The sequence below is a fragment of the Drosophila guanche genome, unplaced genomic scaffold (genome assembly GCF_900245975.1).
Source record: "Drosophila guanche unplaced genomic scaffold, DGUA_6, whole genome shotgun sequence".
Taxonomy (NCBI): domain Eukaryota; kingdom Metazoa; phylum Arthropoda; class Insecta; order Diptera; family Drosophilidae; genus Drosophila; species Drosophila guanche.
In genome coordinates, this window is record NW_022995743.1 from 2432294 (window position 1) to 2460048 (window position 27755).

At 46.3% G+C, this 27755-nt stretch overlaps 4 protein-coding genes and 3 non-coding genes across 42 annotated transcripts in view; 2 read left to right on the plus strand and 5 right to left on the minus strand.

Annotated features, from left to right (window-relative positions):
• Positions 1-176: 176 nt before the first annotated feature.
• Positions 177-27755, minus strand: part of LOC117578433 (DNA N6-methyl adenine demethylase) — a 38044-nt gene continuing 10465 nt past the window's right edge. Inside the window, exons 3-20 of one of the 36 annotated variants that reach the window (XM_034263905.1) lie at positions 14682-14743; positions 13648-13721; positions 10916-11370; positions 10598-10855; positions 10370-10450; positions 9938-10252; positions 9756-9770; positions 9428-9575; positions 8376-9224; positions 6258-7934; positions 5246-5391; positions 5060-5067; positions 4798-4837; positions 4384-4653; positions 2489-4061; positions 1761-1912; positions 1546-1669; positions 177-1376 (exon numbers count right to left, since the gene is read on the minus strand). In XM_034263905.1, coding sequence (XP_034119796.1) covers positions 1547-1669; positions 1761-1912; positions 2489-4061; positions 4384-4653; positions 4798-4837; positions 5060-5067; positions 5246-5391; positions 6258-7934; positions 8376-9224; positions 9428-9575; positions 9756-9770; positions 9938-10252; positions 10370-10450; positions 10598-10855; positions 10916-11370; positions 13648-13721; positions 14682-14743 — 6246 coding nt within the window. In that variant the 3' untranslated portion in view covers positions 177-1376; position 1546. Of the gene's footprint in view, positions 1377-1545; positions 1670-1760; positions 1913-2488; positions 4062-4383; positions 4654-4797; positions 5068-5245; positions 5392-6257; positions 7935-8375; positions 9225-9427; positions 9576-9755; positions 9771-9937; positions 10253-10369; positions 10451-10597; positions 10856-10915; positions 11371-13647; positions 13722-14681; positions 14744-27755 lie in introns of those variants that run through there. The other 35 variants (XM_034263907.1, XM_034263900.1, XM_034263911.1 and 32 more) reach the window with 35 other exon arrangements.
• On the minus strand, positions 19443-20318 carry LOC117578485. The gene is made up of 3 exons (XM_034264018.1): positions 20056-20318; positions 19821-19997; positions 19443-19746 (listed from the first exon to the last, which is right to left on the minus strand). Exons 1-3 carry the CDS (start codon positions 20293-20295, stop codon positions 19567-19569), a joined length of 597 nt encoding a protein of 198 aa, XP_034119909.1. The 5' UTR covers positions 20296-20318; the 3' UTR covers positions 19443-19566.
• On the minus strand, positions 22076-22148 carry Trnak-cuu. Its single transcript has one exon. It is a non-coding gene; the product is annotated as a tRNA-Lys (tRNA).
• On the minus strand, positions 22455-22527 carry Trnak-cuu. Its single transcript has one exon. It is a non-coding gene; the product is annotated as a tRNA-Lys (tRNA).
• Positions 22768-22840, minus strand: Trnak-cuu. Its single transcript has one exon. It is a non-coding gene; the product is annotated as a tRNA-Lys (tRNA).
• On the plus strand, positions 23068-23858 carry LOC117578484. Its single transcript, XM_034264017.1, has 3 exons — positions 23068-23338; positions 23394-23570; positions 23627-23858. The coding sequence occupies exons 1-3, from the start codon at positions 23078-23080 to the stop codon at positions 23795-23797; spliced, it is 609 nt and encodes a 202-aa protein (XP_034119908.1). The 5' UTR covers positions 23068-23077; the 3' UTR covers positions 23798-23858.
• On the plus strand, positions 23936-25655 carry LOC117592132 (sodium channel protein Nach). The gene is made up of 6 exons (XM_034285678.1): positions 23936-24270; positions 24326-24607; positions 24664-24763; positions 24827-25018; positions 25069-25293; positions 25352-25655. The coding sequence occupies exons 1-6, from the start codon at positions 23936-23938 to the stop codon at positions 25589-25591; spliced, it is 1374 nt and encodes a 457-aa protein (XP_034141569.1). The 3' UTR covers positions 25592-25655.

A 27755-nucleotide genomic window follows, 5' to 3' on the forward strand; every position in this document is an offset into this window, starting at 1 on the left:
TACACATTTAGATTTTTGTAAATAATTGTTGCACATTGCTATGTTTAATTAACTGTTGTGATTATGCATGTATGTGTTGTATATATGTGTGTAGAATCGTTTGCCAAAAAATATATTATGCTCTCTAAAGTTCTAGACTAATGGAGTTTACTTTTTATTGCCACATTTTTTTGTTGGTTACGAGTTTTATGCCAATTATCCATGGATCGATTGGTGAAGCCTTAAAAAGCGTATATACAAAATATTTTGTAAATATTTAAAAATTCTACGAGCTAGAGCAGATGTTAGAGTGATTTGTTGGGTATCTGGTAAAAGTAGTCTTGAAACTGCCGATTTGTGTCTGATATGAACGTAAATGATATTTGTGTTTCTATTATTTATATTACAGTGAGAAACTGTAGCCTCTAGTAGTTTAAGCGGCTGGCTATGCATCTAAAATGACAGTACAAGAATCAGTCCAATGGAAAATGTTAAGTTTTATATAGAGCGACAGACTGGGAACGATTTATTCCACTCTCCACTTGGCAGTAATTGGCTTTTTCTATTGACAAAAGCAAAAGTTGCAGTGGGATTTCAAGTACATATATCAATATTATATCTAAGAGCTACGACCTAAACGGTAGTGTATAGATTTTGTTTGTATATAAATTGTTTTGTTAAGTATGCTCAGACCCATGCCAATTGACAAGCAGTTGGAAGTAAATATGAACTCAAAACAGATAAGTAAGAATATATTCCATTTATTTAGGCGTCAGATTAGTGTTTCCAGTGATTGTTTCTTCAAATCATAATCAGATATACGATATATATGGTATGTACATAAACAAAGGAAATTATGATAAATACATAAACATAATAGGTAAATATATATTATTATATTAGAGTTAAATTCGAGTTTGAATTATAAATAAACGATGAAAAGTCTAACCAACTGTCTTCCATTTTTGTTTTGTCGAAAAAAGCATAAAGAATTTCCCTTTTTTTGGGTAGATGGAAAAATCAGTTATGTATTATTATTGGATTAGTTTCAAGTGTGTGGCTAAATATCTTGCATTATATGTATTGTTTATTGTTTATAGTTTATAGTTGATAGTGTGTAACGTAATCATATGTGTGTGTGACGAGTTTTCAGTTTCAAACCAAAACTCTGCAGAGTAGCCTGCAATCGAGCAGGCCGCTCCCTCCATTTCTTGCTCTCTTCTGATTATTTCATATGTTAATCATAGTAATAAATAATATTAGTTGTGCTTATGTCTAACGATTAATTGTTAATGTATTTTAGGAGCGCTGCGGTCGTTGATCTTCTGATTACGCTTCAAGGGTGCTCCGCGTTTTATTTGATCCATCAGCGACTCGTGGCAAATGCGTGGATCCGGCTGAAAGACCAAAGAGGATTATAAGAATATTTCTATTATGAAAACTTGGAACGTAGCGCGTTGGTTAATTGGTAGAACCAGGCACTGAGTGGATTAGCTGCCAGCTGGCTTAGTAGTAGACTGCAACACAATGAGCGAGCAGAACATAACGAGGATCGTAACTAAATACCTTAGCACTGACCATCACAAGTGGTGCCAGTGGGTGTGCCAGTGGTTGTGGTGCTGTTGGGATAGGTGGGTGGTCTACGATATTGTGCACTGGGTCGCGATAGATTTTGTGGATTCTGATACATCTGATTTGGCACAAATCATTTAAATAATATTGTTGCTACTTGTTGGAATATGGAGTTGCTTTTTTGGCGTTGTTGCTGCTGCACTACTTACCAGCGCTTTGCTGTTGATGAGATTTCGCACGGCAAATGCACGGCCGGACATGCCCTGCTTGGCCAATTTCGCATTGAGATTCTCGAGAAATTCGGCCTTGGTCTTGGCCCGTATGCTGCCAGTCTTTTCGATATTTGTGCTTGTGGCATAGTCTATATGAATATGCAGGTTGCAGTTGGATAAAAGAAAAATCGTAAGCAAAACATGGAACGATCAGTGAGTGTGGTGGTGTTTGTGTTTACAATTTTTTAAAATTTGCAATTGAAAAATGGTAAATGGTAAATGGTAAATGGTAAAATGGCAAAATGCAAATTAAAAACTCAACAATTGCTGTTCAATAATTCTGCCTGCAAGTGCTTGACAAAAAGTGATGATTGATGAGACGGAAAGTTGAAGTGAAAGTTGATTTCTCACTGAGCGAGAGAGAGAGAGAGAGGGGGACTCCCTGGGTTTTCCCGCCTGTTTATCCAACACTTGACACAAACTCAATCAGGGCAAACACTTTCTCGCAAAAAACCAAAATATAAATACACAAACAGAGAGGCAAAGGCCAGCATGCGCTAACTTAGGATTAAGTAACAAAAAGTATAATTTATAATTGTTCCAAGTGGTCGAGGAGCAGCGAAATCGGCAAAACAAAACACACAAAATTCAGCGCTCAAATCAAATCATAAACAAAAGCCAAATCAAATTCAAATTCAAATGTAACTCCAGGCTCGCGCTCTTACTTGGATGATGTGCCTGGGCATGGGACATGTGGGCGTGGGCGTGGGCATTCGAATTTGCATGGCCATGGCCATGGGCATTGTTGTGATTGTAGTATGCAGCGCCGCCATTGCTGTTGCCACCAGCAGCATCGCGATAGTAATGTTGTTGCTGTTGCTGCTGTTGCTGCTGTTGCAGTTGCTGTTGCTGCTGGTGATGATTGCCACGCGCCGTTGTGGCATAAATACTAGCCGCGGATCCAGAGCCCGATCCAGCTCCAGTTACAGGCGAACCGCAAGTGGGCGATGCTGAGGGCGAATGAAACTTGACGGCTGTCGTTTGTATGAATGGATTCGTTGACACGAATATCTTTTGCTGCACACTCGAGTGCCGTGACGGTATGGGTGGCTGTCGCTGCTGCTGCTGCTGCTGTTGCTGCTGCTGCTGCTGTTGCTCGACCAAATGTTGCTGCTGTGCAGCTCGCAGTTTCTGCTGCTGGGGTAGTGGCAACTGCGGACGCTGATTCACATGACCATTGCCATTGCCCATGCCTAGAGGCTGTTGATATTGCTGTTGCTGTTGCTGTTGCTGTAGCTGTAGCTGCTGCTGCTGTAAACGTTGCTGCTGCTGCATCATATTCTTGGGCAGCGTTGCCGTTGCCGAGCCTGCTGCATAGGCGCTCAGCTGTGCGGCTGCCGCACTCTGTGCCGCATGGGGGCGTGCCAGCTTCTTGGGCATTGTGGCCGATGCTCCGGCACTGTAAATGGGCGGCGGTGGTGGATCCTCCAGCGGAGGCGGACACGTATAATGTTGCTGCTGCTGCTGCTGCTGCTGTTGTGCCTGTCGCATGTTCGAGCTTGTGGCAGCTGCTGCTGAATTTTTATTAAACGAACTTGAATAGTTGCCAAAATCTTTGCTGCTAGCTGCGGCTGCCAACGGCGCTTGTGGCGGCTGATAGTGTGATGCCACAGCTGCCGAGGCAGAGGCCGCCGCTGCTGCTGTGGAATTTGAGAATGAACTGACTTTGGAGAGCAACGATGATGTGGATGAAGACAGAGGAAAGTGTGGCAATGCATTGAATGAGGTGGCTGATGTTAGAATGGACGCTGCCTGAATGCTGTTGCTGGCCAAAGCGGCAGCTGTTGATGGATTTGACGATGAGGTGCCGTAACTAGCGTAAATTCTATGCTGCTGCAGCGACTGCTGTTGGTGCTCTGATTTACCGTCATAGTTTTGCTGCTGTTGCTGCTGCTGTTGGGACATGGACAGGCCGCTGCGCGTGTAGATGGACTCGCCTCCTCCTGGTTGCTGCTGATTGCCATAGATGCCCTCGCTGGTATATTGTTGCTGATGTTGCTGATGTTGCTGATGCTGTTGCTGCTTGCTGTTGATTCTCGCATTGAGCTGTGCAATTAGATTCGGATTCGCCTTGGGCTGTGTCGGTGGCAGTGGGTGAGCGTGCCCATGCCCATGTCCGTTGGGACTGGGGCTGCTCGTGCGAAAGCTGGACATGTTGTTGACCAGCTTGGGCTGGGCATAGATGCCACCGCCACCGCCACCGCCTCCTTCTGCGGCTGGTGATGAGGTGCGGAACGTCTGTGCGAGATGCGTGTGCGGGATGCAAGTTCATGGTGTTCGTATGCGAAGAAAAAAGAGTCAAATAAAAGCCACAAATTAAAAAGAGTTTACAGCGTAAGCCAAGCTCAAGTGTTAAGGATGAGTTACACTCTAGACTAGATTGCATTACAACTAAGCTGGATGGGTGGGCTAGGGCTAGGGCTAGGGCTAGGGCTAGACTAGCAGCTAATGCAAAAATGAATGTTAAAATTAGTCAAGCAATTAGTCCAGGATGTGGCGCTGCTGCTGGTTATTCGTTGGTTAGTAGACATCAACGCCCAACGCTTTTGGCTCCACTTACGGCATCCGCGGCTGGTGCTGGTGCTGGCGCTGGCGCTGGTGGTGCATGGTACACAGGCGGCGTTGGTGGCTTCTGTGGCAAATGTTGCTGCTGCTGTGAGTGGTAATATTGTTGCTGCTGTTGATTAAAGCGTTGCTGATTGTGCGCTGCTGGCATTTGCTGCTGCTGTTGGCCATGGGCCAAGGCATGAGCATAGGCCTGCAGATCCATATACGAGTCATAGTAGGCCTCATAGCTTGGGTCTTCATTCATGGGTGAGTTGTGCACGGACTTTAGGTGGGGTGGGTAGAGTGTGCAGTTCAGGGCAAAGGCAAATGCAAATATTGGAAATGAAAAATAAATTAAAAGTTGAAACCAAAACGAGCGCTAAGAGTTGAGTGTCGAACAATCCCCGACGAAGACTCGTGCACACACCTGCAGTAGGGGTTGCTGCTGCTGCTGCTGCTGCTGTTGCTGCTGCTGCTGTTGTTGTATCCTACGCAGCGTGCCCGGCGACGCTGGCTGATGCCGCATGGCTGCCAGCGCGCGCACCGTCTCGGACACCTTCAGCGCAGAGTTGGGCATGGCCGAGGCTGCGGCTGGTGCTGTGCAGCTGGACATGGACTCCAGCATAAAGGCGGGCGGCGGTGGTAGATGCTCGCTGGAGCTGCTTAGCTGTGAGTTATGCTGCTGCTGAGTCGCGTGCTGTTTGTTGTTTGCATTAAATTAAATCATAAATTAAAAGAATAAAAGCAACGAAAACCAAAGAAGAAACAAGAAAAAACTCACGCCTGCAGCTTAAACACTAACTTAACCAGAACTTAGACTAACTTAATTATTTTGTGAGCCATTTATCTAAGCTTCGGTCCACACACACACTTACCCCCACTGTTGCTGCATTCGGGCTGGGCGTCACCGAGGAGCTGCGTCGCACTGGCGGCGGTGGCTTTGCCTGATTGATGGACGAACGACGTGCGATGCGCGTTGAGCTGCCACCTGCTCCTCCTCCTCCTGCACCTCCTCCTCCTCCTGTGAATGTTCAAAGATTTTTATTAGCCATCAGAATTGCATCACTCTGGCAGAATATTCATTAGCTGCTGTTCTTGCTGTTAATTACAGTTAAAATATTTATTATTATTATTTGTATGTACAGTAATTCGATTTATACACTTGGCACACACACAAACACAGGACACCATCTAATACGAGAGAGAGAGAATGAGAGAGCGGGAAAGCTCAATCGAAGGTGTATTTGCTTACAAGGTGACGTTCTCCGCTATTCACCACGCGCAGAGAGACAAGCGCTAGAAAGGGATAGAGATAAAGAACTCCCCCCTGTGGTGAAGCCGTGCGGCACCTTGTAAGTAAATTTCCGTTGGATCGAGCGACTCACAGCTGTGTGGAATGAGTAAAGAGAGAGAGAGAGACCGACGCAAATACGAGCGAGTGTGTGTGAGAAACAGATCCCCAAAGCGCTTTAAGCTGTGATTAGAAAAGTTGTTACACATCCTCAGTGATGTAAATTTTGACATGGCACGCTTAAGGAGCGATTCAGTAAGGAATTAATGTTCAAGCAACGATTCAATATCGGTTTAATGTTCAAGCAATTGGCAGAGTTAGTGGCATTTTCGTGCAGAGTTTACTTAAGAGTTTATGTGTGGATCTGTGTGAAGTGATGATACGATCATGGTGTGTTGGGTGTAAGGTGAGCCAATTCCAGTTGCAAGTGAAGCAAATTAAAGGAACTTTAGAAAAAGATGAACATATTACAACAATTAGAAACCAAAGCCCCAGTGTGTGTGAGAAAGCAATTGAAGAACCAAAAATTTGTAATTGGAAAATAAACGCAGAAAAATCCAAAACCAAAGAAATAAAAAAAAAATCGAAAAACGAACCCGACAGCGAGGCCGGCCGGGGCGTAATGCACGGCTTGAGACTGGCATTGGCAATGGAATTCGTATTGGCTGGGGAGCACACATATGGATGGGCGGGTGGTGGTGGTGGCGGTGGCGTAACGGGCAGGAGCGTAGCAGGAGCATTTGATGATATCGATGTGGATGCAGATGCAGTTGATGGTAATAATGATGATGCTGTTGATGATGATGAGCCGCGAGCTGACAATGATGTTAATGCAGATGGGGCTGTTGCTGTTTGCGGCATCTTTTGGCTTGGCATTCTATGATTTTGGCTGTTGTTGTGATTATGGTTTTGGTATTCTGATGCGGATGCAATAACAATGCCAGCCGCTGGGCTATTAGTGATATTACAGTTTCGGTTTTGGGGCGACTGAGGTGAGTGTTGTTGCTGCGGCTGCTGCTGCTGCTGCTGCAATAATTGCTGTTGAATCTTCTGCTTCTGCTTGCGTATTTTGGCATCTAAATCAGCCTTAAAGTCTGACTTGCGGGGTATCAATGGCTTGTCGGCTACACTGGGAGGCTGAGACGCAGCCGCACCCACAGCTGGACCATTGAAAAGGCTCAGGCTGAGGCTGTTGGGCTTTGGGGGCAGCTGTCGCCGCATCACAGGAGGCTCTACTGTTGCCTGGATATCGCTATCACTGACTGTTGTACCCTGCTGTTGCTGCTGCTGCTGCTGCTGGGTCGACTGCTGCTGTTTTGCTTTACCTCTTTGTGGACTGCCGCGTCCGAGCAGCTGTAGCTGCTGCTCGCTGGAGGCGCGAAACGAGGAGAGTCGCTGCTTGGCGGGCGCCACAGTTGCTGTTGCCGGCGCGGGCGTCTTCCCACTGCCGGAGGAGTCCGGCGAGTCCGGGGATCCGGCTAGGAGGTTCGAGGGCAACTGCTGCAACTCCCGCAGCTCGTGCAGCTGCAGCTGTGACTGCACCTGCGGATCCTTGGTGCGCAGCAGCACAATCTCCGAGTTCTGCTTGACAAACTCTATGTCCGGCGTGTTGGGTATCTGATGGTCGTAGATCACAACAACGGCGCTGCCGCTGTCGCTGCAGGTGTCCACGTAGGCGTGCCGCGGCTGGCCCGACAGGCAAATGCTGTCGGAGGCGGCCAGCGAGATGCTGTCCGCGGACACGCACACGGACGCGGGCGCATACAGCGAGCGACCCTCGCTGCCCGAGCCCCCATTGTAGGGATCGTCACGGCTCGCACTCGCCACAAAGTGAGCGAATGTGGGATTCTCGTAGCCGCCTGCGGTCAGGCCGCCGGTCAGCGAACTCGTCTCGCTCACATAGCAACGACTCAGCTCCGAATCGCTGGCGCCCAGCAGCTCTCGCTCTCGCCGCGTGGGTTCCGTCTCGCCGGCGAGCTCCTCCGAGGTGGTGTCCGATATGTCTGTGCCACAGCCGCTGGAGTTTGTCTGATTGCTGATGCCGCACAGCTCGATGTTTGAGGTGCTCGTGATGCTGGTGATGCAGGTGGGCAGCACATTGTTGTTCTCGCTGCTGCTGCTGCTACTCGTTGTTGTCAGGTTGTTGTTGCTGCTGCTGTTGGTGTTGCTGCTGCTGTTCTGCTTGCCCTTGCCCTCATCGATCTCACGTTGGAACGAGTCTAGTTCGCCAATTAAATTATTTAATGCTTGGATTGAGTCTTCGAAAGATTTGTCTAATTATTTGTTGGTTGTTGTTTTTTTTTTGGTATTTGTTGGTGGTGTTTCATTTTGGTGGTTTTCAGTTGTTGTTTGGTTTGTTTGTGGTGCATTTTGGTGGTTCATTTACAGATGAATTATCGTATAAGGTGGATAATATGAAGAGTAGAAGTGTGGTGTGACAGAGAGACAGCGAGAGAACGAGAGAGAGAGTGGGTTGACAATTTGGGAGTAAAAAAAAAAAAAACAAAAATAAAGAGAGAAAAAAAAGAAGGTTGGGTTAAAATTATATTCACATTTTGGTTTGGCTATAAAAATAAACAACAAATCGAACAAATTGCCAGGAGGGACTACAAATCGGTTGGGATCAGACTGATTCGGGAGACGGAGATGTGGTCTAGGGTGCTCTGAAGAGTGCTCTGAATGGATGAACGATCGATTCAACGATTCAAACTTACCCATTTCCTGTTGCTCGGCCTCGGAACGTTTGGGTGGCACAACTGCCGATGGGGCTGTAGCCATTACCGGCACTGGTGGCGACACACTGCCCGCTGCTGCGGCCACAGCCGCCGCTTGCTTCTCGAACATGGAAGCCTTTTGCAGCACAGAGGCACGCGAACGTTCGTCTGTGTCCTCGGCAGCCTGCTGTGCCTGCTGCTGCTGCTGCTGCTCGGTGATCTTCAGCACCTGCTGCACCTCGCTCGTTGGCGGCGTGGGCGAGCTGACTTGATAGACAAAGCCCAGACCGGTGCCGGTGCCGGTGCTAATGCTGCTGCCACTGGGCGTACCTGCGGCAGTGGATGTGGGTGAGTTGGTTAACAGTGGCGAGTAATGATTCTGTGGCGTGGAGCAGCCACTGGACGGCGAGGTGGTGTTCGTATTGGTGCTGGTGCTGTGTGTATGCTGGCCCACAAGGGAGCCGCAAGCGACCGTCGAATCGATCGATGGATGCGAGTGCAGCGACGATGCCGTCGAGGATATGGAATGGGAGCGTGTGCTGGCAAGGTGCTGGGCAGCAAGAGGCGTTTGCTGTTGCTGCTGCTGTTGGAGCAGCTGATGTGAGCCCGAGGAATCATTGGAATGCTGCGAGCATATCGAATCAATGGAACTCTGCTGCTGCAGTGGCGGTGGCTTCTGTTGCTGCTGCTGCTGCTGCTGCTGCTGCTGTTGCTGGTGGTTAGTGAGCTTCAAGGCCGCCATGTTGGCCAGTTCGGACATGTTAACGTAGGTGGGCGGACTCTGCTGCTGTTGGAGTTGCTGCTGTTGCTGCTGCTGCTGCTGCTGTGCGTGATGTGCTGCGGACAGCTCTGTGGGTTGTGGTGGTTGGTGGTGTTTGATGTAGTTAGCAAAGGACATGCGTGATGGCAGGAGGAGCAGCGGGAGTAGAGAGTGTCACAACACATTTGATTAGTAAGAGACTCATGGGATTAAGCGTGCAACAAAACACACACAAAGAAGCAAGAGGGAGAGAGAGGGAGACAGGGATGGGCATGGGGAAAACCCTTCTTACCTTTCGTGATATGAGCTGGTATCGGCGAGGGGCACTGACGCTGCAGCAGTCCAACGCCAACGCCAACGCCACCGGCGCCGCCGCCGCTGCCACCACCCTGACGATGATTGCTCTGCGCGGACAACGGACGCTCCAGCGATGAGCAGCGCTGCAATGGGGTAGACATTGAAGGAGTTACTATAAGCACAGACCTAAGCTCTAGTTTTCTAGGATTTATTTCGTGATGAAGCGACAGTTGGAGTCTAAGTTCTGGCTGGGTTTTGAGGCGCATGCAAAATGAGCGCGCATTTTGGGTTCTACGTTGGGTTCCTCGCCTTCGTTTACTCACCACATGTGCCGGCTTCTATGCGCGGTTTGGTAAACCCCAAACAGAATGAGAAAAATGCTTAATAGAATGTACCAGAAAAAGAGTAAGAAATTCCCCCGAGATTGCCCACTTTTCATGCTGAATCTCTCTCCCAGGCGGACAAGCTCCCGGACAGCAGCCTTGCTGGACCTCCCCATACTTACAACTGGCAATGGAGGACGACTCAACGAGGCCGCTGGTGACTTCTGTGTGGCCGGTGTGCTCTGGCCCGATGCTGGCTGTCCGTTGGATGAGGCCACAGAGCCATTGTTGATGCTGCCGCTGCCGCTGCCGGACTCGTGTATGGTCTCTGGATTCTGGAACGTGTAGACAGTCAACGGTGGACGCTGATGACCCTTCTCGTAGGCCGTGGAAATGGTGTGCGGTCGATCGGCCGCGGGTGGCAGTGTGTCCACCGCGTCCTGGGAATGTGGCGGCCAAGTGGAAACATTTGCCGTCTGATTCGTTGCATTGGAGGCCTAAAAAGGGGCAAATCCATGAGCAAATGCTTTGGGACACAGAACTAAGACACACAAAAATCCAAAAACGACAAAGAGACGCTCTACAAAAATTAGAATTAGAAACAAAATGAAAACCTGTGTTGTTAGAGCTGGCGATGAGCAAAAGCCACTATCACTGGATTCACCAGGTTTCAAGCGTATTGCGGGCGTTACAAACTAAAAGTAAAAACGGAAAACGAAACGTACAAAAAGAAAACGTTGATGAAAAGTAACCAAAGGAAAATGAAGGGACACAACATAAAGGGAATGGCTGGGGGAAATGCTGAAGCTGGGGGGAAAGCGGAGGAGGAGCAAGAACTTCACCTGCGAGAGGGAGCGCGGATAGTGATGGTGTCCCGGCGAGTTGCTGGAGCCGCTGCTATTCATGCTGCTTATGGAGCACACGGAGCTCTTCCTGGAGCCCAAGGAGTTGGAGCAGCCGCCACCCTGTGAGCCGGAGCCACCGCCTGGGGACTCTGGGTACAGATTAATGCTGGCCTTGGCGTCGTGTATGAGCTCCTCGGAGGCCTGCGGCAGCACACTGGGCTCCTTGGTGACCAAAGCAATGGACTGCATGGCCTCCTGTAAAAGTGTCAGAGTTTGGATGAGAGTTTCGAGTGGGGGACTCTGATGAGAGCGCACCTGCAAATGCCCCAACTCGGACATCACTTCGCACTCCTCGTGCACCACCGGCTGCAGCATGTGCACAAAGCTGCAGTAACGAAGTCGCTCCTCCACCATGGCGGCGCGCAGTGAACGCTTCTCGACCTCCTCCAGCTCGGCACGGCGCAGCGTTACGTCCTGCATGTGGGAGTCCATCAGCGACTGCAGGCCATCGGTTTGACCCTTGCGCGCCTTCTTCTGCAGCCGCAACGTGTCGCTGGAGCGCTTCTTCAGCTCGCTGCGGCAGCGCTTATACTCTTTGGCATGGTCCTTGTCGATGGTGGCCACGGTGCGTTTCCAGTCCTCAATCTTATCCTGCAGCGGCTGCACCAGGCAATCCATAATGGCGCTGGTGAAGGTCTTCAGGCGCGTCTCCACCGCCTTGTGGCGCAGACAAACGCGCGTCAGAGCGGTGCCAATTTCCTTGGAGGCACCTGCAAAACGCAAAAGGAAATAAAGAATTATTTAATGTTTTTTTTTTATATATATTAAATTACTGAAGGGGAACATAAATGGAGCAATGAGGAACGATGATGCTCTCGGGCAGCAGCGGAAATGTTTGCCGCACGCCATGGGCTGGCTGTCGCTTCAATTTGGAGGCGCAACTGACATTGCATGTGGCACGACTCCGGGCCGCAGTCTGCCTCGTCTTCGTGTGTGCCCATTATGCCATGGAAAGAGGCAGGAAAACTGGTCAAAGCAACGGGCTACAGCCACTCCTCCGGCTACTGCTACTGTTACTGCTACTGCCTTTGCATATCACAAAACGAATGACACCCGTTCCCGATTATGTACGACACATTCCCATTCCCAATAGCATTAACCTCTCTGGCAAAAGGTAATTATCTTTCGACAGCTTATTGACTCTGCTTTGACTTGCCTTCAACTGCCTGGGCCTCTGCCATGAAGCACTTGCTCCAAATCCCACTTAATTGAATGCGAAACACAAAATCTCTTAAGGACCTTTGCCAGACAGAAAAGTGTTCTCTTTTTTTCACTGTGTAACCATGGGGTTGGTTGCCATGTGTGCAAAGCATCGAGTTACACCCTCCTGCTAGGACACAAACAAAAAAAGGACAATTGACACTTGTGCCGCTGCTTGACCGAGCTGTGCCTTCCTTTAACTAAGCCCGGCACTAACCACTAAAACTAATGAAACCATTTAGCAAGTGCCAAGCACTCGTTTGCCAAAGCAGGATAGGTGGTGGCTGGTGGCTGGTGGCTAATGGCTAACATGAATTACGGGGATATGCACTTAGCAGGGCAAAAGGGCGCACTGTACTGTACGCTCCTGTCTGCGGCAGGCGGGAGTGGATCAATATATGCTAATGCATGGGCGCTACCCGCCAGCTGCAGATGATTGAAAAAGTTAAGTCTGGCTGCTAACAGATTGCATAGAGTGTGTAAATGGGAATCCAATCTTTAGCTGGCTTTTAGCTGGTCTTTTATGGTAGCCATCGATGAGCATTTGCACTGAGTAATAGATAAATGGAAACATTTAATGGATGGCACTGTAGATATATATAGGAAATCAGTGGAATTCTTATTTTAATTAATTTCCAAACAACTTTGTAAATCTCGCTAACAGCTACAGTACTCGAAATATTTATTCACACCTGCAATTATTATTTTCTATTTATTTACTCTTGAAGTACACGCTGAATCATTTGGTAATTGGACACACTCCTCACCGAAACTAACTCATTTTTGAGCCACTACTGTACCCTGCCTGTGATGTTGTTGTTATCTCGCACGCTTACTCTCTGCCACTCTCTCTCTCTCTCTCTGCACCGCCTAGACCAGAACTCATTGTCGTTTCCTCATTCCACCAGCACTCCACTCCACTCCACTCTCTGACCAATGCATTTGCTAGTTAACTGTATAACTGTAACTCAAGCAAAGCAAATGCGAAATGTCAACAAGAACAGCAAGCAGTAACGTAAGACAAAGTCGAAGCTTTGATGCCCTGCAAGATCGAACGTTTGCATGGTAGCTATACTTTAAAGTCTGCCAATTTAGTTTACAATTCTCTGAGTTAGGACACTGAGCTATGGCCATAGCTAAATAATATATTTAAAGTGTAAGCAGCTTTAGTCAGAAGCTGCTTCTGCACACATCCGCTGAAAGTCATGGCACCTTCTGTAAGGGTATCGCAGGTAGTGCTAAATACATGCTGTACATGCTGTCTGCTTTGGTCCACTCCCCTGCCTGACGTTGACGGTGGGCAGAGCATATCATCAAAGCTCTCTCCCTCTCTCTCTATTCTCTACTTCTGTGAACACATGTGTGTGTGTATATATATTTTCCCGTCTCCTGTGCCAGCTGAGGTGATCCATCGGACGCGGGCCTTGCATTGCATAATCGGGCGGACGGCCTACCTACTACTCGATGAGCACGACGTGTAGAGTAGCCAATAAATAAATATAAATAGCAAAACCAGAAGAAATGCGTGAGCACAGACAGAACGCAGAACAACAACAAACAACCAACACACAAACAAGCTGTGGAAGTGGAAAGGGAAATGGTGATGGTAATGGGAAGGGGGTAGCTGGCGCGAAATGTGTAAAAATCAGATCGATGACCGCCGCTGACTGAGAGGCGGCCGAACGGACGCATGAATAATGAGCAAATGAGTGAGAAAGAGAATTACAGGGGGCAACCAACCCAGACAACAAATCCTCCATTATCCCCCACCCACTGTTTACACTTACCTCTGGAATTGGTGGCCGCATCGGCTATCTTCTGGAAGGCATCCAAATAGGCGGCAATTGCCTGTATGGCAGCCCTGTAAGCAGATAATAAACATAAATATAACAGCATTATTACTAGTGTGACAAGCAAGGAGAATCTAATAAGCATAAAATATTCTCAACTACTTTCGTGGGCGACATTTCAATTGAGAGACATTAAGAGAACCGAAAAGAGACAGCTGCAGTCTCGCTGCTCACAAATAAGAGAAGAATGAATGTGGCTGGAGTGCGGGCCGTTTGAGATTTGAAAGTACCCTGGAAGATTACTGTGGAGTGGGGTTCTATGTTACACGTTGCTAGTAGTGAGCATTTAAGCTGAACAGGCGCACCCTCTTCGAGGGTAGCAAATTATGCTGGTGTCGGGCGACAGCCTCCCCCGTTTAAGTGTGTCAAGCGCAATGGGCAAGCCACGCGGTGCGAGTTTTGGCAAACACTGACGTTCCCCACACCTCGGACAACATGATTTGAGGTAATGATTAATGCAATCCGCATGTGTGTGCATATCTTAGGCACATACATTTGTATCTACCGGTGCCCAGACATTGCCCCGTCCGTCCCCAAATCGAATTTGGGCCAAGTCTGAGGCATAAAAACGGAAAAAAGCAACAGAGAAAGAAAACGAAATAAACAAAATACGGCAAGATGACGGCGTCGGTGGTCCACCAATAAGCACAGAAATAATCATGTACTATGTACATTTGGGGTATTCGTTCAACAGATTTAGATTGGCTCCAGACTCAAATGCAAATCCAAATATCTGGCTGGAATATCATATCACACATTATGTGTGTATTTTGAAGCCATTTCGTTTGTTTATTGGGAAATCGGAAGGCGTCTAAGCAAAAATTGAGGTAAATAAAAAGTTTGTTTATTTATTCTGGGTTCCGTTGCTAAAGTTTTGCAATCGCAATTTGTTTGGCTCTCCACTCCATTCGGTGGTGTGGAAATCTCCTTCGTAGAATGATTTCCCGCATTGGGAAATCTGTTTTACTCACCTCAAGCATGTGTGTAATTTGCTGGCCTTTGCCACGAAATCATCCCACAGTGGAGAAGTATTCTGCAAGAGAGACGAAAGAGAGAGAGAGATGTTTATTTAGTTGGCTGGCAATCAAACAATCGAAGTAAACTCTTAACCCAATGAAATATTGATGCGGCAAGTGGCCCGACTTAAAGGCAAGTAAAAGTCAAGGAAAAATCAATAAAAAGAGTCAAAGACCGAAGAGCCAGGGAATGCAATAAACTTGTCATCTATGTGGAAATTACTTTCGGATGACATATCAAGACAAATCGGGCGTACGTGTTACATAAAAAGGTTTCCCTTCCATCCATTTGGGACACAGCTCAATGGCAGAGATGAGATGGTGATCCATTTTGGGTTCGCCTTTGGCACATTTCAAATCCCATTATCTCGCACAAAAGTTCAAAGTTCAAACTGCGCTGACATCTCGCCATCATCATGATTTTTCGCTCGGATTTAATCTAATTGAGTTTGACTTTTGTTGTCTGTGCATTTCATTAAATCTGAATAAAGCTCACAAAAAAAAAAAACACTGGAATAAAAAATGGAAAGTTCAACGAATAGCTGACCCCACACCCAGTGTTAAATGCAGTTAGTAAGCCAGAGAGAGATGCGTATAGAGGGTACATAATATAATCGAATTGGGGAGACAGTCAGCATATGGTGCGACACCACAGGATATCATCGGGGGACTATTTAATGTAATTATCTTCCTGCCAGCAGAGTTTGCTAATTACATTTCGTTCATTTCAATACCCTGAAAAAGGGAGGTACAAAAATAAATGCGATTTCAATGCTACGAATGCTATGTACCCTTGCTTTTCTTTAACCATTAACTTGGCTGCCTTTTTTTTTATATATTTCAAGGAAGCTTTAATCACATTAAAGGTGTTAGAGCGTGGGCAGCTGATGCTCCTCCAACTCCCTTTCAAAAGTAAAATAACATAATAAGCTTTTCATAATTACTGTTAAAGCACATGATCCATACTCCCTAATCCGTTACACCACCCCACTGACAACATTTTTGTTCGTTCTCTTTTGTGCCGCAGCGTAAGCTACTTTGAGAGCGAGAGCTTAAGAGAACGCACCACGGATGCTGCACTGTGGGTCGCTCACAGCCGTTTGGCTCGCAAAAAATCTTCTCCAGCTACGTATTTGGTCAAAACCACAACAGCTGCTGACCAAGGCTGGCGAAACGGCAGCAAAATTGTGAAGCGACAAAAGCCATAAAAGGCAACTAAAGATTTTATGTGTGTGTACGACAGAATCGACAGATATGTATACCTAATATCAAGTAAAAGAGCCACGAAATGGTCAATAAAAAGTGAAAACGGGTTTTCTTGTTGCCTTTGGGGCATTTTAATGTTTCAATTACACAACAAATGACATTGAAAGTGAGTGGCCAAACGAGGAAGAGACAATTTGCTGACCAAGAGACACCCGCCATAAAAACACAGAAGAAGACGATGGGATGGACCCATTCATGCCCATTTCCATTACCCATTACCCTTGCTAGAGCCAGACATCAGCCATCAGGCAAAAGTCAAATGCAATTCCATTTCACTTTTAGTTTTGGCGCAATCAACCACGAAATGAAGTAAAACGAAATAAATTTAAATAAAAGCAAGCAAAATGTCAATTGCAAAATCGATTTGAATGCAAAAAGGCCCCGAAATGTAGCTCCGGCTCTGGGCCAGGCCAGGCCAGGGCAATTGCATAAACAAAACTCTGACGGTGAGTGCATTGGACCTGGCCAAAAGTCGAAACGGGCCGCGGCAACAAAGGTGAAACCGGGAAAAGCCAAAACAAACAGCAAAACGGAACGGATATCGATTTTTGGCTATTTTCTGCAAGCTTTACGTTTAACCCCGCAATAACAATAAAAGTGCACAAAAAATATTTAAAAAAAAAATCAAAAATTATTGTGCCTACATTTAAATGAACTTCTGGGGACAATAATAATGCTCGCATGCACAAAATATGCCACCCTCAAGAAGAGAAAGAGAAAACAAAAATTAAAAAAACGAACTTTAACAATCAATAAAATGTACGCTGCATTATGTACATGTAAATATGTATACATAAAAGTGCTTGAATTCACATTCATAATTACATACAGCTAGAAATTCCATGTTGCTTGGAGACCTTGGCGTAGTCGTTTTCCTATGCCAAACTTTTGCTACGCTGCTCTCACATCCACTCACCCCGAGAAGCTCCAGGTTCGGCATCTCGCTCTTACGATCCTCTCTTACTCTCTTAACAAAACGATTACAGTGATGGGTTAAGCAAATGAGAAGAAGAACGGGAACACTGAGAACAATTCTCTTTGTCAGTGCATGGAAAACAATCTGATGATCCAAACATTTATATGAAAGAATTTGTTGTAGTTTCGCAATCAAACAAAACCAAATTAGTGTTGCCTTTATTCGTCAGTCGGTTTTTCGTACTTCCTCTTCATATTTATGTACATGTGTACATAGCATGCATGAGTGTACATATGTGTGCACCTCGGCCTCCCCTTCCTTCCACAGATGAACCATATTTGGCACACGTTCGCGTGCAATTTTCACGATTCCGGCTCCCTTTCAAATGTCAGACCACATGTGGAGCGGTCTCAACGTGCAATTAACCCAACCCCAAAAGTGGCTTACAACCAGAAATGTATGGCAGAAATCCACAATTCCAAGTGATACATATTTCAGATCATTAGGCAGAGAAACTTGCTAGAAACTTGGATTCATTAAAAAAAACTCATTCAAGATCAAATTTCTCCAAGACCAACGTTAAGTTTCATTAAGAATGCCGTGGGTGTGTGGGTTCGGAACTAAAGCAACAAAAAATATTCAATATTTCAGCTCAAGGCAGAAAAAAATCAATAATTTCCATAAACTTTTAAGCTGGATTTTTTCCAAAATATTAAACAAAGTTCCACTTCAAATCGCAGCCCACACAAATGATTTAGGTTGTAGTTGTTTTTGCAAAATAATTTATCAACTCAAGTGTGTGTGTGTGTGTGTGTGTGTGTGTTTGTGTGTGGCATGGCGTGGCGCAACCAACATCGAGCGACAACTTGATAAGCGTCTTTTGCCCCGTCTGCGTGGGCCACCAGCAAACTTTTTATGAATGAACATTTTCGGTTGTCATACGGCCAAGGAGATTGCCGCCAGCCACTAGGCAACCCAGGCGGACCCAAACACGCAAAGCTGTCATTACATTGACCAGAGCCCCCCGCCCCCCAGAGCCACAAGCACCAAGCACGCGTTGGCGTTGGCTCAGGAGAGCGGGAGAGCGAGTCAGCTCGAAACTGCGCTTATGAATGAGTGCAGTGCACAGATAAGCCGAAAGGGGGGGGAGAGGGAGGCATCATGGCAGGTTGTCAAAATTCCCTTTAACAGAAGCATCCGCTTGGTTTATGTACTCTCAAATAGTTTGACTCTATTAAAGTTAAAAGACTAACCGAATCTGTGCAAAACACTTTCCAGTTCTTCGCAGACGAAACTGTGGGACGTAAGCAGCCAGCAATGAGTGCAATGTATCTATGCCTATCCCTCTCTCTCTCTCTCTCTCACTGCCTCTCTCTCAGCCACTCTTCCTCCTCTGCCATGTGCATCCATTTATCTTGGCAAACTGACGCTCAGCTCGGCTCTGCTTGGAGCGAGACACCTAAAAACCCACAATTTATGCCAGTCACAGACTCTTACAGCGAAAAATAAAAATAAAACTGGAAAAGTTCACACACACACACACACACACACACAGAGGAACATTATAGACTCTTGATCTTTCCAATAGCCTACAAAAGCAACCTACACGAAGCTGACTCCTCTCTCAGCTGGTTCACAGCCTCATTCATGCAACAATTTCTGGTTGCTGTTGCTGCTGCTGGTTGCTCGTTGCTGGCTGCCGTGTCTGTTTCGCTGTCACCGTTTGATAATGCCCCAAAGATTCCCCCCAGAGTCCACAAAGAGGCGGAGCACTGGGGTTGGCCAAAAACGGGTTCAGACTCTCGTCCTACATAGCACATTTTGGGTTAACAAAAAACAGCAACAGCAAAAAGTGGTTCCTTATGCAAAATCTAGCATAGAGTCTGTGCAGAAGTTTTGCACTGATTGATTTTTCTCTAAGATCCAACGTACTATATATGAAATTTAGCTTGGGGCCATAATTTCGCAGGCGGATCGCAGGAGGAGCGGCGCGGTGGGGCGCTGCAAAAGTCGTGCGCTGCTAATTTGCACCTACAAAAAATATAACTTCAGCTTTAGAAAGTAGAAAATTATGCGGCAGGAATATGAAATGAAAGTGCTGCTGCTGCTGCTGCTGCTGCTCCCTGTACGAAGGGGGCAGCAAATTTTTGTACTTTTGTGTTGGAAGACAATCGATTGGATTGTAGCCGTTGCGAATCCATCAATCGATACTCGGCTCGACTGCCAATCAACGGAGTAATTCAATAACTGTCAGACAGGCAGACAGACAGACAAAGTTTTGCTGCATTTGCATGTTGCGCTTCTAACAATGTGACCCCAAAAAGACGCTGAGCTGACTCCGAGAGTTTGTAACCAAAGAAGCAGCTTGCAACATGCAGCCAAGCGATATGGCAACCGCAACATGAACGCAAGTAACAGCCAACGCGTGCCACAAACCGCAACAAAACAAAACGGAACAAGAAATCACAATGGAAATTGCCAAGACCCTGCCACGAAAGGTAAAACCAACTAAAGGAAGGAACAAAACACTCAAGTTGTGTGCCTGGCAATTGGTTCTTTATAGCCCAGAAGCATGTTGATAAAAGTTGCATTTACTAAGCTAAGAAACCCGTAAAAATATAAACCAGCGACAGCCGCTTTTCCTGCAGCGTTCGCTCTTCAATTTTTCAACTTTTCAGCCTCGCCTCTGATTTCGAAGCAAACACCCGGGCCGCGAGGTACATTTTTCTCATCGAATGCCTCAAAGCTGATGACCGTTTTATAGCGTCCTTGCAGGGTGGCACCCCGTATGTTCCTCAGAATCAGTCGCATTACAAATGGCTCATGGATAAGGACGGTCTGAAATAATGCGCACAATCGTGAGAAGAGAGTGGGAAAAAACTTCCAATTGCTGGGGCTGACTGAAAACTTACACCTGCTTTTTTGATGCAATGCTGTTCTACCTCGTTGCGATTTGTGATGTGCACCGTCCAATACTTGTACCAATACTGATCCTTGTCGTACATAATGCTGCAAAAGTCCTGCGTGGCCATGGTAAACACAGTCGGCTCCCAGTTGCCCCGCTGGTACTGAAACAGCGCGAACTTGGCCTAGAAATGTTGGGTAGGGGTATACAACTTAGTGGTTTGGTTTGCTGCTCAAAATTACGGCTATGCGATCGGTGGGCTCTAGATCCCAGGTGGTGGTGGCATTGCCCGATACGTGCAGAGTGTTCGGCTCCTGTTCGACACTCAGTTTATCAAAATTGATGGCGTCACGAAAGAAGATTGTCCCTGGGGGTGCTTCGGTGCATCTCGCAAATATATCCGGATCCTCGAGCAGCAGTTCGTAGTCCGCGGCCCAGACACCAGCCAGACCCGCATGGATCAGAAATAATATTTTCCACATTTTGTGCAGTGCGAGGACTGTTGGTACGCTTTATATAGCCTCTTTGGGTTGTGTAAGCGGAAGTAGAGTCTGCTAATTAGCGGATTTAACTAACATAATCTAGAAACATAATCCCAGATGTCATCGCTAATCCACACGCGAAACAACAGGGAAATGCATCAGCCGGTGGAAGTCCAAAATGCATCACAAAATAACTGTAAGTAGCCGAAACCTGCAGAGCTTTTTTCTCCTTTTTCTTCGCTCTCTCGCTTCACACCGCCAATCTAAAGCTCTCTCTCTCTTTGCTCAACTTTCATTTGACTTTGAGCGACTGATTGAATTCAATTTTTGTTGTACAAAAAAACAAGAGAATAATACAAAAATGTAGCCCAAAACTATTTTGCATAATTGGGCGAGACGACAGTGTCACACCCACCATAATAATAATAACAATGATACACACAACAGCAACAACAGCGAAAAACAATCCCTAACAATATCTCGGCTTGTGTATCTCAAAATGCAATTTCATATTCATTAAAATTAATTGCTCCTTGATTGCCCGTTCGTTGTTGATGGAGCACAAATTTAACATGCAGAACACTCAAACACACAGACATATCCACAGTTCGAATCTCTACAGATTTAGCCTCATGCACAGCACAGCATGTCAAATGTGAGATGACATACCTAAGCGACAGGCAGACAGACAGAAAACAGGCAGAAAGAGAGACAGATGCAGCTAGCAGCAAGTCGTGTTTACGCCGCAATATAATTTAAGGAATAATGCAGAGTAATTAATACAGCTATCATCATACTTGGGGCTTCCCTTCTTCTCTTCCTTATTTTCTCTTCTCAGATTACCTTGGCTGCGTATGTGGGAGTAGGACAAAGCGATGCACTGCATGCCTTCACACATTTGTGAGAGAACTTCACCATTCACTTAACTGTAATTGAAGCTTCGCTAAGGTGTCCAGATGCGCAAGGGAATAAGCTATAGCTTAAGTACTGTCCACCCCCTTTGATTTGTTTAAAGCTGCTCTCTTAATTTACACTCTGAGAGCGCAAGCATTGGAAAGAGAGGAGAGGCTGGGTGCCTCCCTCTCCCTTTCTCTCACGGCATTACACTTGATCAGCAGCAAAGAGAGATTCGCACGTGCCTACAATAACTGTTACAGTAGAGCACATACAAATATGTGAACTAAAAGAATTCCATTTCCAGGCACTCATATGTGGGTGCTCCTTTTGTTCTTTCCGCTCTGAAGAACCTTGCACTAGTTAGCCATAGCCACAGCCTGACGGCATCATCCTTCTCACATCCTGTTAACCATAACACAACGCCACACAGAGTGCATTGTGAACTGTCGTTTCGATTTCCAGTCGAGAGGCATAACCTTGAATGTGGCTTTTAGACATTTTTTTTTTCAAACGAACAAACAATGCGAAACGGCAAGGGTGAGGGGGAGGGCGAGAGAGGAAAAGCTGTACACGATACATTGTCATAGAACTGGCAACACATTGCGTCAGCTGCGAATGCTGCCATAAATAAAAACTCATTAGCTCTGGTCTCTATACCTACAGACGTTTACTTACGCTTGTGTTTGTGTATGCGGGCGGGGGGTGTCTCTGTGTCTATTTCTATTCTTAAAACGTCTTAAAACCCACACAAAATCGAGATACCATAGCAAACTGAAAAGCTGGAACGGTTAAGCCTAAGGGCAAAGGTCACACCGGCTAAAATTAGGAAAACGTTCGAAAGAAATAGAGTTAAAATAAGAAGGAAAAGAGGAACAAAAAGTTGCGCCCAACGTGGGGCTCGAACCCACGACCCTGAGATTAAGAGTCTCATGCTCTACCGACTGAGCTAGCCGGGCACCTGAGAACGCTGAAACCAAAAGGCTGGCAAGATAAGAACGCTACATATATATGTACATGTGAAATACATAGGTACAAATATACTTAAATAATATGATTGAAAATTTAAATGCATAACCGGCATGCAACCTTGCACTCATAAAATATGCGTGAAATTTTCTTAAAATAACAGGTTGCTCATTTGAATTTGATTAGGTGATTAGCCCAATATTAGGCAAATGAATTGGAATGATACAATTAATTTCCACTTTAAATAAAATATATTAAAATAAATAACAAAAGAAAAATGAGAAAAAAATAAATGTCGCCCAACGTGGGGCTCGAACCCACGACCCTGAGATTAAGAGTCTCATGCTCTACCGACTGAGCTAGCCGGGCATGTAATTTGGGTCAAAATAATTATCTACAAGGAATATATTATGTATATAGTATACATATGTACATCTTTCTATAAATAGTTTTTGGAATTTTCCGAGCAAAGATTTTTCCTGGGATTTTATGGACATGCTTCTATGATTACTACCAGCAAAAGAGTAAGGCAGTTTAGAGCATAATTTAATCAACAAATATCGATAGACTAGCGATAAGTAATCCCAAAATTCCGAACAAAAAAAATGTCGCCCAACGTGGGGCTCGAACCCACGACCCTGAGATTAAGAGTCTCATGCTCTACCGACTGAGCTAGCCGGGCATGTGGGCGCGATCCGTACCCGGGCAACACCTGCCCGGGGGCTGACATGGATCGCAGTTCGTGATTCCTGTTTCGACTGCGCCACGATTTAAATATAGGGCATCAACCGAAAAGGGTTCCGGCAACGCCCTTTGCTGTTTTCCACTGAGCTGATACGATCGTTTGTGCAATTAATATTCTAGGGCTTGTGTATATAAAAGGGTCCAGGCAGAAAGTGCATTTCCATCGCGAAAAAAAATGTTGACCAAACGCAATTGCCTCTGGGTAGTGCTGCAGCTGAGTCTCGTCTGCCTGTCGAGGGCCATCGAGTACGAGTTCATACCGGACAAGGATGGTTTGTTTGTGCCCTGTGAGAATCATCCGGCCAAGCCGTCCGGCTTCGACGCCTTGCTGGACATGTCCCAAATAAAGGTAGCCGTGAAAGATGGCTCCACCTTACAAATGTCGGGAGATGCCGTGGTCGTGTGGCCGGGTGTAGAGCCAAGCGATACCGTAACGGTGGGTACTCAGAGTTCCCTTTGTACTCTTCCATTTATAACCTCTTCTTTTCAAGATTTTCGGACAAGTCTATCAGCACGAGCAGGGCACTTGGCAGAAGACAATGTTCTCGGCGGGCAGCAAGAACTTTTGCAAGAATATGTTCGAGAAGAACCAATATTGGTATACCTTCTGGACGAAGCACATCAGCAACTCGGATGACGTCAAGAAAACTTGCGTCAATACACGCGGCGTAGGAAAGTTCAGCGATCCATCCCGAACTTCTCTCAATCTTTCTCCTCGTTTTAGACCCTGCTGAAGCACGAGTCCTTTGAGCTGCCACTAAAGACCAATCTGAATGTGCCCAATCTGAAGGGACGCTACAAGTTGATGGTGCTCATTGAGGCCTTCGACAAGCGCAATGTGAAGCGCCCAGTGTCCGGTTGCACCGAATTTCGTGGCACAGTTCAAAGGGTTTAAAGGTTGCATGTGGCATCCGTATGTTCTACTATGAAATGTCATTAAAATGCTTCTAATTATATATGCATGTGGCAACAACAAAATACAATTAAAGTGGCGATTGCCATCGGCGCATCACAGAAAAAGAGTCCCCCAACAATGCCTCAGTCTATGATGGCACACCGAGAGGATAGCAAGAAGGAAACGAAGCACGACTGGTGGGCCGAGCTCTGTGATGCGTCGGCCGTGCATGGTATGCCATATTTGGCCAGAAGGGATCTGCACTGGGTGGAGCGTCTCTTCTGGCTGCTGATGGTCCTGGCCTCGGCGTACTATGCCATCAGCAGCTGCTACTCGCAGTGGGAGCGTTTCCGCAATAATCCAATTGTCTACGAGTACGAATATCTTTTTGCGCTGCGTAACTTTACCTTCATTGGGCTGACGTTCTGCACGAATTACGAGTCGGAGGAGCAGGTGGCAAAGTTGATTAAGAAGTGAGTAAGGAACTCTTACAACTCCATTTGTATTCCCTTTTGCTTTACCCTCCAGCACCTGGTCGGTGGATGCCACGCAGGACCCCGTCAAGGCCGCCTATTACAAGGATTTCCTTTATGTTCTGAATCGTTTGCGCTACAATAACATGGAGACACTGAAACCCTTTGAGAACGACAGCACTCTGAACGATTTGGCCTATGTGGATATGCTGCTGCAGCTGCAGGAAAAGGTTCTGCCACCTCCCAAGCCCGTGCTCATGGCGCCCATTATCACGGAGGCGGGTCTGTGTCAGACCACAAGCCAATTGACACGCTATGGCAATCCCTATGGGCAGATGTGAGTAATCTGATTTTTGTGCGCTGATTTCTGCTGCTTATACAATGATTTGCCAGCCAAAGCCTCAATGTAACACCTTTGCGGCAGTGTGGCTTCTTCAATGAATGTCAGTTCATGCACAAACCCTTCAACAGCATTCAGACGCACGTTTATCTGGTGAGTGGATAGCCTCAAACTTGCTTGCATGTGCACTCCACATTGAGGAAGTTGCTTTTGTAGTTTCTGCACGATGTCAATGAACTGATGCTGCCCTTAGATCGACGCACTGTCTTCTTTGATGCCAAGTCGAAGAGCTCCTATGTGCTCAAGCTGCTGGTCAGCTCCATTTCGGCGGACAGGGAAGTGCGCAATCTGCCGTTGGCCTATCGCAAGTGTCGCTACAACGATGAGAACAATTTGCAGTACTTTAGCGTGAGTTTTTTAAGCAGTTCCTTCCCATTTCTGTTATTTCTCTGTCTTAGCCTTACCATCCCAGTCTGTGCCGCCTGGAGTGTCGCATCAATTGGGCCCAGAGCCTGTGCCACTGCAAGCCCTTCTTCTATGCCGCTGCCCCACAGGTGCCCATCTGCAATGTGACGGGCATGCTGTGCCTGGCCGAATCCAACTGGCTGGCAAAGCCCTGCCACTGCTTTGCCCTGTGCCGCGAGACAACCTACAGCATCATCGAGGAGTACGAACAGAGCGGCGTGAGTGCGGCGTGAGTAAAAATATCTATAAATATTTCCACAACTCTCTCCTTTGCAGGGCGATCAAAACTATGTGGGTGAACAATTCGAGCGTACGATCATAATTAAGTTGGAACTGCCCAAGATGGGCATGAAGCGGCGCGTGGTCTTCAGCACGGATCAGCTGATCATGTCCTTTGGTGGCGCCATTGGCCTGTTTCTGGGTGCCAGCTTTATGACCATCTATGGGCTGATTTATTTATTGATCCACTTTCTGGTTGTGCAATGCAAGTGTCGAAAGAAAGTTTTTCAAACTTAAGAAACACATTTTATGGGGCAAAATTTAAGCTTGAACTTAAAATAAACATTTTCAGCTTTCGCTATGTCATTGCACAAATAATTTCGAAGCTTTTAGCTAGTCTTTGGCTAACATTAAAACAAAACAAGAATATTTAAGAGCACACAGCAGACATTTCCTTATGGCACGTACAATTAGCAGGAGACATCAAGAAACGGAATTGTTGTCGGCTTAATGGCATCAAAGTGGTTATGGCCTGGCCAAGAGCATCATAAAAGAGAGGCCCTAAAGGGGGAAGCCACAAAAGTGGCAACTTAGCGTTGCAAACGAAAGAAAGTCATGCCACATACGGTCCCCGTTCCCCCCTCCCATACGGTTCAGAGCGCAGGGAAATTTTCACTTTTTTGTGAGGCAACTGCAATGGAAAATTACTTTAAAGCGGAGATTTCCTTTTGTCAAATGTGACAAAGTCCATGGGCTCCAAAGGGGGTTTACGACTCTCTGTGGGTGTCTTCACTTTACACACATTCGGGCCACACTCTTGGCCAAAAGCCGAGTGCAGTCAACGAAGCAAAACGTTAGTTGCTTCGCGTATTATTATTGTGTAAAAGTGAACAACCTTTAAAGTTTTGCCTAATTTTAGATGATTTTTTGATGAAAACGCTCGTTAATTGCCGCCTGGCAGAAGCCGTTAGAAAATCCATATCATAAATGAAATTAGCAAATAATTTAAAGAACAATAAACAGAAGAAAAACATAAGTTCCAAGAATCTATCTGTTTCTGGCATAAATTTGTTCTGGTCTGTTGCCAAAAAATAAATTAAAACCAAACGCCAGACGTGGAGTCAGCCAAGCAATTAAAATGGAACTAATTTTAGTGTGGTGAAGTGCGGCATAGATCGCGCTCTCTTTACCTCTCTTCCGCTCTCTTCCGTTAGTTTAACCTTTCGGCACATCCCCTCTCTCGCTCTCTCCTCGAGCTGCACTTTTGTGACATTTACATTGGCATTTGGCAACTTTGTGTGTGGAGAGAACAATAACGAACCGCAGCCAGCAATCTTTAGCCATGAATGAGGACAAGCAAAGCAAAGAGGCAAGAATTACTTGGTAAGATGATCCACACACAGACACTCTGGCATATATTGCACATGTTCTCCTCTCAGTATGTGTTTCTGCTCTAGTTCACACTCAGGTTGAAAATGAGAGAGAGAGAGAGAGAGAAAAAAACAGCCAACAACGTCTGCACAATTGCGTGTTGAACAATTTCCAAATTTCATAAATACCAAATGCACTCGCCCGCAACAGACAACCGCAGCAGACAACAAAAACAACAACAGTGATTGCTCTGCACGCTCTCCGCACCCTGCTCTCCAGACCAAAAAGCTCACTCTGAGGGCAAGGTGTACATTGATGCATTGGCATTGGGTATGGCCCTTGCGCTTTGTTTCTCTTTACTCCTCTGTGCGGTATCTTCCGAAATTCTAAGAGAGAGATCACTGGGGAGCAGGCTTCACCTTATGTTAATACACTTTGCCTTGCGAGTGAAGTTTTAGATGAATTTCCTTATATTAATAGCTGCAACAGCAGGCGGGGCACAAGGCGGCACTTCTTATCTTCCTTCTTACGATGCTTACTCCTACTCTACTCCCTCTCTTTCATCTTCATTCTCCTCCGACCAGCCGCTAGTTTATTTTCGGTGCAGACGCAACAAATTCCAACACCTGTCCACAGAGCAATGACGGACATACGCAGCAGCTGCTGGGTGCGGGATGTGCTGAAAATGTAATTTTCGTTTCCCCTCCACACACTCAGAATAGCAAATGAAGTAAGAGGAAAGGGAACGGAGGGAGGAACTGTCTCAGAGAGTACAACTGGAAATGCTCTCACCATGGGAGGGCGAGGGAACAGCTGAGATGAGATCAGCATTCCAGTGCATGAGCAGATCATTGTGACTAATGTGATAATGCGAATAGTAATAAATGACGAATGAATGTTAATTAATTGTATTAAAAAAGAAAACTTAGCTGAAACTGGTTTGACGAGAACTAACAAGAGAACTTCCATTCACTTCCACATAAAATAAAGGAAATACTCGCCCCATTAGCAGTGCATAAATATATTCGAGGATGAGCCTCACCCAGGGGAGTGATGTTGATGAGGAAGCATGGGCAGCAAAGTGCTTCCG